This window comes from Ceratosolen solmsi, unplaced genomic scaffold (genome assembly GCF_000503995.2).
Source record: "Ceratosolen solmsi marchali unplaced genomic scaffold, CerSol_1.0 scaffold19, whole genome shotgun sequence".
Taxonomy (NCBI): Eukaryota; Metazoa; Arthropoda; class Insecta; order Hymenoptera; family Agaonidae; genus Ceratosolen; species Ceratosolen solmsi.
In genome coordinates, this window is record NW_011948443.1 from 448,547 (window position 1) to 457,859 (window position 9,313).

The following is a 9,313-nucleotide window of genomic DNA, read 5'->3' on the forward strand; positions in this document are numbered from 1 at the left end:
AAAATTCATGTACTATTTTATGTATTATAATTTTGAATAATTCAAATTGAGACATAAGCCAAAAAGTCAACTTTTATATATTTTAGAAATTTATTTTAATAAAAGGAATATTTAAATAAAATTATAAAAATTTTTAATTAAAAATTTGAAAGTATATTGCTTTGTTTTCTTAACAAATACGCATTTTAGCTTTACCAAGATGTTTTATTACTTTATACAATAATTTTATACATCAATTTTTTTGCTTAAAATAAGAAATGTATTTTCTCAAGAGTCTACTACTAAATTAAAGTTAAAATGTGAATTAAAATCGGAGCTAATTAGTTTCATATGGATCTTAATGTAGCTCTTATTTCATTGCTAAGTAATACAAAGTAATCATGTTTTATATTATAAATAATTGGCTCTATTGATAACATTTCAAGACAAAGATCGGTCCCTCTTTTTTTATTATCAAATAAATTTATGATTATAATTATTCAATATTAATCTTTTCAAGATAAAGCAAAGAACTTAATTTTATATAGATATTTAGTCTGTATTTTACTTAATAAATATTAATTACAAAATGTTATTTTTCTATCAACTTCTTAATAATTAATGTTATTAGATTTAGCGAACAGAATATAATATTACTAAAACTATTAAACAAATAATTAAACATCCAAGAATAACGGAATCTCTACGTTTACGTATGTTTATCCTTTGCAAAATGGTATTAATGGCAGGAAATCCGTTTGAAAGATCATGAAATCTTGTTTGAATGCGTTTGAATGTATGTCGTTGAGAGATTAAATGATCTCTGGTATCCATTGCAATACTAATTTGGTCATTGATTAACGTATCTGAACTAAAATTTATTTTATTATATATTATTTAAACTTGCATGACCAAATTTTTACAATTAAAATAATATATATATATATATACATACTCCTGAATATATTGATTTTCTTTCAACCACATATCTCTGCGATTTAGACCATTTACGCTATTATAACTAGACGAAACAAACATATACTTTATATTACTTTTTATTTTTAATAATAAATAAATTTTTACCTTTTATCTATTAAAGATTTATTTAAATGATTTTCTTGATTCTTCTGAGTTATAAAATTATTTTTAACTATACTAAATTCAAATTTATAATCCTTTAAAATTTCTTTATGTCGTTGCATTGTATGTAACATTGCAGCACCATTGGGATGAATTTCATTCATCTTTTCATTCAGTAAAATTAACTATAATACCAACATTTTCATATTTATAACCATGTTCTAATAGACAGATTTATTGAATAAAACTGTTACCTTTGTTAACGATGATTCTATTTCTGAAGCCATATTTGCAAAAACATGCTCTTTATCCAACAGTGGTATTGAATTTAAATTTATAGGATTAGACTTTATACTACTGCCCAATTTACTAAATGAAACTAATTTTATATCAAGTTCATTTTCTAAATGTCTGGCTTCCTTCCTTAAATCTGGAATTAGGTTATAAATATTATATTAAAATCTGTATAAAATATATAATGTACTTTGTAATAATCATTAATTTATAATTATTTTGTAATTTATATGTGATTTATAATTATCATTACAAATTTTGTATGTACATTAATAAATAAAAACGATTATTAAAGTATATAGTTAATGCTTGAAATAAATATATTTAAATGAAAGTTTATTTTGATTCTTCAACGTTTTCACAAATTTAAAAATTGTATATTTTCAAAAGTGTAATAATTAAATAAGTAATACAAAATATACCTTCCCAATTTCTGGATATTAAAGTACTATCCATAATCAAACATGTACATATGCATATAATAAAATAGATCACTATAATTTTGACATTGAAAGTTTTATATGTATACTTATTAATTACTAATTTCAACAATCTATAATTATTTTAACGATTGGTTTTAATTTCAAAAATACAATTCAAGAAAGGTAACAAAAATTTTATACATTATGCAGACGCTATGCGCTCAAACACACGCGAGCACGTACGCACGCGCTCATGCACACCAAATATATCAAAGTATGAATACATTTAAACATAAATAATATATTAAAATAATATAGAATATTTTAGTGGCGACTTAAGTAAAAATGTGAAAATAATTTTTAAAATGTGAATGGATAAAAATGTATATACAAATTTTTTTTAATTTATTTATATCTTTATTAAACTTACAACAATATTATCAACAAAATGCACAAATTTATAATAATAATTTCATGTTTGAATTAATTAAAGTTATAAAATTTATCAGATTTATCATTAATAAAATAAATAATAGCTCTGGCGCAAACACACCTTCATCTCTGTTGAATATTTAAATTTCTATATTTTATATTAAAAGACAACGTTCTATTAGTTACATAATGAATAAATTGACATACAATATTAATTAATGTAAGAGTTGTAAATCCATGAGTGTGTTAACACGTTAAATTTAAGGTGAAAATTTAATATAGTAAATAATTGAAAAGTAGTTTATGTTATAATAGACTGTTTCTAAGTCGAAATTAACAAATAAAATCTATTACCTATATTAAATAAACTGTTTTAAAAAAATTTGTTTTTTAGTGAAAAATTGATTCAAACATTGTTACAATGTTTCTATTTGCAATACAAATTCAATTATATATCCGAAATAGACTACCAGCAAATCGTTACTGCGCTAACCATAAAAAATCACGCATATAAAATCGCTCAAGTAAAGAAATTAATGACGAGGAAGTAAGAAAAAGAACTATAACGAAAGAGAAATAAAAATATTATTTTTTAAAAATTATAATATGACAACATAACATATATTAAGTTTTTATTTTGTTATTTATATTATGTTATTATTCTATGTAAAAATATACAACATCAAAACCACCAGTTACAGTTTGTTTAAATTACAATTAAAATTTTGCAACCTACTATCAAATATTACAATTTTATGATATATAATTATATTAAATATAGTCCTTGTATTAAAATCCTGCCAATTATATAGTGTTTTGTAATATATATGTCATAAGTAATATTTAGTTATATAAAAGAAAATTCAATGACTTATTTTCTAAACATATAAATATATTTAAATTTATATTTTACTATTAAATCAATATGTATACTAACCGTTTAAACTAAAATATCAATAATGTAAATATATAAATGAGGCTTGTGTAGTTAAAATTTATCAAGTAGAAAAGTGTTATTTTAAACTATTGTTAAAAAAAAACTTATGACAAAAATAAAAAAAGAATCATTAAATAATTTGCGGCGTGGGATTGTTACATACAGTCACTGTGAGATCCAGCAAAATTTATAAAATGGAGAGAAACAACTGCATTCTTCATACTTACAAAAACTGTATGTTCGAGATTGAAGCAGTTTAAGCAGAATTTAAAATTTGGAAAGTTACAAGCTCTCGGACACTCATTTATACACACGATTCAGTGAATCCGGGAATTTTCCTACGCCTTAAATTCTAATATACGACAATATTTCTGCATAGCAACGCCGATGAAACTTTTAGAAGCTTCTAAGACTGTGCCCTTCGACGCTTCTAGAACATTTCATAGCTTCGTTCTCCGACATCACGACGATTTTCGGCATAGCAACTGGCATCGGCGCTATTACCGGCGTCCCAAGCTACCACGCGAATATTTAAGAGCAGTACGCCACGCACCAAAGCTCACTGTAATTCTACACCCCGCTCATTGATATTTTATTATTATTTAGTGCATTTTCACATACACAGTATCAGTTGTCACTCGTGACCACGCGAAACTTAGCCGCATATCAGACAATCGGTCTAAAAAAAAACATGTGTGTATTATAAAAATCTGTTACAATAGTGTAGTAATTCAACAGTAAAGCCATTGGAATTGTAGTCAATAAGATGCGCCAGCCACGCAGCCATTCAGCGTGCATTCTCGGTAGTTCACAAGGTACATCCGTTTATTATTTGTATATGATAGCCATCCACTCTCGAATCACGTCACGTATAAGGCCTACAAAAGTGACACAATACGCTCTCTCAAGCCGATCAGGCCAAAGACCGTACGTTCACCCTCTACATGTAATTACATTGTCAAGGCTAGAATTCAGCCGATCGACGTTGATGATAAGTCCTTCCGTCATCGAAGGACCTGTTTATGATTTAATCTTCTTGCGTGTGATTAAGTCTCTAATATTCCTATTCTCCCATTGGAGATATAATAAGTATAATAAACATATAATAAGTATGCTTACTCTTTCTACGAAACCTTATTGATTACCATTACCATCACCATCACCTTCTTCCCATGCTCATTGATGAACATGGTCGACTACTTATGCTGATCCTTACAACATCAGCATAAACTCAATACTCAACATCCACAATGATTTCCATAGCATCAACGACAACCAAGGACACAAGGAAGCACCCTACTCCAATAGAATGCTTTTCCCTCTCTCTCTCTCTCTCTCTCTCTCTCTCTCTCTCTCTCTTACGTGAAACAACCAACAGAACTGCCATATTATAATTCATAAACCAGAATAAAACAATATCTTCATTCAAAATATATATTACATAATATTTTCAGCCCTTCCACTTGTGCTTTTTTCCTCCTAATCACTACGGCGAGAAACTAATCCACTTAACTATTGAACTGGTAGTTCGAGTCACACAACAAATACTCAATTTCGAACACTTTACAATTTAAAATTAAAATTGTACAGAACCCATGATTTATAAAACTTATACTACTTGTTACATTTCTATTTACCAATATATTAATCAAAATTCAATACCGATCATTTTTCTTACAAATGAAACTTATTAATTTATAGATCAAATTGTAATTATTAATTATAATTAAAATTGCAAATATAAATAATTTAAATATATTACTATTCAATTCAATTAAAATTGTTTTTGCAAGAATAATAGATCAGAAAAGTAATTTTTATAAAAACAAATTTTTTAATAGAAAATACAAAATTATACATTTATCATTGTTGTACAATTTAGGATTATCAGCAAATATTTATGACTATAAATTATATGTTGTTTAATTTCTTCAGAATAAAAAATACAATCAGTAGACAAAATTATAATAGTAAATTAAAGATTAAAAACATATCTTGATAAACGTTTAATAATTCGTAAGAATATTCATTACATGATTACTCGTATGTATGCAATGAAATTTTTTACTGTTGCATTCAACTTGGGACACCGAATACTCTTTTTCCGTTTTATAATATCGAAATATACTGTTTCCTTACATACACTTATTGTAAATTGCTAGATGCATACTATAATATCATTGTTATAATATTAACAAAAATACTAGGTAGGTACAAGAATAAGATTTGTAAGGTTAGGATTTTATTCATAAACTTCTATTTATATATTTCTTAATAAACAATTGCTTACTCTTGGTAAATCTTTTATGTGTTTCAAAACATGTTCATATATTACATTAAAATATTATATTTATATTTAAACAATTCATATGAAAACCGTTATGTCTGGGATCAGACTAAAAGCCTATTTAGATATTGTGTGCAGGTGTTGCTAGCAAGTGGAAGGGGCAATGCAATTATTCAATACTACATGCAGTGTTTCCTTTCTTTCCTTTATTAAATATAATAATGTAATAAATAGTTCTCATTCATAAAATGTGTGAATAAAGATGTAAGCGAATAGTTAGAGGAAGTTTCTTCAATAGTGTTACGTACTGACGGGAGTGTATGTACTCTCCATAATGTGTGGAGTGACTTCTTCCCTTCCGAGATGTGCCGCTATAGTAGTATGCGTGAGCCGCCGCTGTTGTACCGCTGATGCCTAAGTGAGACTGGGTTGCTCCTACCTTTGTGTTGGTGCGTAAGAACTGCTGCTGTTGTATCTAAGCTTTCTAAAGGGGGACCGCTGCTGCTATCTTAGGGTCGGTGTAATCCATTAATATATGTAGTATGCTTCGATAATTTCACTCTTGATTAAGTTAGCACTATCGCGTTATTCGTTAAGCTTGATTAGCGGATTCTGAAATGTGCTTCACTATTGTATGGTCAAATTGCTTACTGTTTGAGCAATTACGTACGTGTGTATCTACAGTGAATGATGACTGTAGAAAGAAGCTTGAAGACTGAATAGTGACGACTGAATCCAAGTCGTAAAATATCTCTTAGACCGTTGTCGTCAGACATCTGGAAAGACTCAAGTTGTTAAGCATGTGCGAGAACCGTTGCAGTTAAACATCTGCGAAAAGCAGTTGTAGCTAAAACATCTGGGAAAACCCAGCACATTAGACAGCTGGAAATAGTCATGACACGTAAAATTTTCGATGTAACGATATTCAGCACATCCACTGTTGTCAAGTTTACCTATGCTGCCGCTCCTCTTTGAAGATAAGACTGAGCACCCTGATTGATGGCGCTTTTGCCGATGTGGCTACTGTCGAAGCCAAACTCTGTTTGAAGACGGATTCTGAAATCGGCGCGCTCTGGTTGGAGAAATCTAAGGCAGAGGCATTCCTTAAGCGGAGTTCCAGTGTCAGCGGCCTTAAAAGGGGTGACGACACAGATTCAAGGACTGTCTAAGTAGAGAAGCGAAAGATGTAGGAACAGGTTCTTACTGGTGATACTATAGCCATCAAGTTGTAAGTATCTTTGTAATTAAATGTAGCATACGTTCAATACATCAATAACGTAATTGCAAATAAAATATAATAAATTATATTTATCGAAGAAGACAACAATATTTCTACAGCCCTTCGACTTGACCCCTTCCCAAGGTTTGCTAGGGCGGGCGACAATTTTAAGCTATCGAAACATTGGCAGTTCGAGCCAGGAAATCAACAGTTTCGAACAGATTGCAATATATTTTTATTGGTCAAAAATGGATTTCTTAGATACTTAATAGTTCTTATATTTAGAGATAATTTTAACATTTTTTTAATTAAAAACATCGCTGCATGGATCGACAATTTTTCCTTGTGATGTCTTACAAAACTTACTTCTAACTAAGTCTAATTTACTTATTTCTCCTACAATTTGTCAAGATGGTAAAGATAATATTAGGCAAAAAATTAATTTATACCCACAGATTCTATGGTTTCCGATTTTCGCGTGAGCAGAAGTTTACTGGTTAGTCTATTGGTTTAGGATTATTTCTTTCATATTTATTGTAACCGTCTCCACATTGATAATTATTGTTATAGTTGGATCAGAGATCAACTTTTTATCAATCAGATTACTATTCCTTTTGTCTCTTCTTACTTATTTATGTGATAGGTATATGCTCGATTTACTTCTTCATTCAAATTTTGTATAGAGCTATAAAGTATATTTAAATATTTTAGTTATTTCCGTTAAATATTGTATGTATAAAATATAGTTGTGAGTTCTTAAGTTAAACATTAAAACTCTATTTATTAATATTATTGATCACTTCTATTACTATATATATTTGTTCGGGATTCAAAGAATTTCTCGCATGTTATCATTTTGGGAGAAAACCCCAACGACTATCATTTCATGAAAAACTTCAACGGTTATAACTTCTGGGAAAAACTCCAACGTCCGTTAGATATGCGCAAAAGCTGTTACATCTGAAAAAAAACAAGTGCAATATCTAACTGCAAGCAACGTGACAGAGCGCACAAGGCATTTGCAGGTAAAATATAACCATTGAACCTCACGCATAGTGCCCGAGAGCACGAAGCGGTTGCAGGTGACTTTCACTTACACAGTGCTAACACGCACTCACTCACACTCAGTGTTATCGCACTCTCTTTCACTCAGTTCCATCGCACATTCTCTCAAGGTATGCAACCTTTTCTTCACACTTCCACTCTATAAGACATCAAAGAGGAGACGACAATCAGGCAAGCACCAAGTAGCACTACACGAAGAAATGTCTAAGAATTTACAACTTCACACTTATCCGGGCAAACATCCACCACCAAACGCACCACGTCCAGCGGATCCGGAGATTTACGACCTCCTAGCTTGACAAGTAATGCATGCTGACACCACGTGGCAACAACCAAGGAACGGTAAGATCTCAGCGGTTCTTTTCAAAAACATAGAATCATTATTGTGTAGTTGTAAAATGAAACACAATAATAAGCACAAAAAGCAGATATGTTATATACTGAACTACCCCTTCCACTTATGTACACTTTTTCCCACCGGGAAACTAGTGGAATTTGAAGTTAACATATTCCCCTCGAACATATCAACAAGTTAAAGCACAAATGTTAATCTCTACAGATACGATTTGATCATAGTGGATCTCAATAGCAGTAAAACTTCATTTTTAATATTGTTTTCATGGATATATAAATTAATACATAGTTTTAGTTATATTTTTCTTTAATATTATACTCTTATTGTTTTGAGTTCAATATGTTTAATACTACTACAAAAATGCTTTTTGTTTTTTTTTTAATTTCAACAATCTTATTTTTTAAACAATTTTATTGTTAAGTCTATTAATATAGGTTTTTGGTTGGACCCAATTTACAAACTTCTAATTAGAGTTACGAAGTAATATGAAATCGTTTTTATAAGTAGTATAAAATAAATATATAATTATTCAACATTATTGTATTATATTTGTTTTTAACAAAATAAACAAAAAAATTTAGTAACGAAAATTAAATAAGGCTATTAAAAATATAACAATTAGAAATATAAAAATTTCAATTATTAATGACCATTCATATGTGTAGAGTAAAATAAGTTAAAAAATTATGTTTCCTTTAAAAAATTTTTATGAACAAATTAAAGAAATCTTATCATGTATTATATAATATTATTAGAATTTAATTCTAGTATAAAAATATAATCAAAGACATGAAAAATTAATATATTTACGGTTATTGATTATTTCAAACATATCTAAATTGTAACTAATAGATTTTATTTATAAAAAAAATTACGAACTCTGTAAAAATATTTATTGTATTAAAATAATTAATACAAATTCATGACAGTACGAATAGAAATTAATATTTATACGTAATGTGAATAGTGAAATCTTTTTTATAATTTAATGATGAGCCACTTTTTAAACATTAATTTTTAATTATAATATTAAAACTATTCAAATTTTAATAGGTTTATAATAAAACAACTATTTCTCTTTATATCTGAACAGAACAATGAAAGGATGCAAAGAATTAAAAAATACTTTTATAAAAATTACGTATTGTTTGGTCAAAATTAGTAAAAAGCCAATACTTAATAAATAGGCAACAAAAATGATTTGAAAATATTATCTTGTAATAAGAAAATATTGTTTTTTTAT

The 9,313-nt window shown here is 28.2% G+C and overlaps 1 protein-coding gene across 1 annotated transcript; it reads right to left on the reverse strand.

The window, feature by feature from the left end:
- Window positions 1–609: 609 nt before the first annotated feature.
- Window positions 610–1,851, reverse strand: Gos28 (golgi SNAP receptor complex member Gos28). Its single transcript, XM_011504137.1, has 5 exons — window positions 1,776–1,851; window positions 1,314–1,489; window positions 1,063–1,244; window positions 935–1,000; window positions 610–850 (listed from the first exon to the last, which is right to left on the reverse strand). The coding sequence occupies exons 1-5, from the start codon at window positions 1,807–1,809 to the stop codon at window positions 613–615; spliced, it is 696 nt and encodes a 231-aa protein (XP_011502439.1). The 5' UTR covers window positions 1,810–1,851; the 3' UTR covers window positions 610–612.
- Window positions 1,852–9,313: the final 7,462 nt, after the last annotated feature.

Excerpts from the sequence above, each read along its gene's own strand:
- Gos28 (XM_011504137.1), bottom strand. The coding sequence starts at position 1,809 with ATGGATAGTACTTTAATATCCAGAAATTGGGAAG. Across the intron at positions 1,001-1,062 it reads AAATCTTTAATAGATAAAAG|TTATAATAGCGTAAATGGTC; the intron begins GTAAAAATTTAT and ends TGTTTCGTCTAG. Across the intron at positions 851-934 it reads GAAAATCAATATATTCAGGA|TTCAGATACGTTAATCAATG; the intron begins GTATGTATATAT and ends AATAAATTTTAG.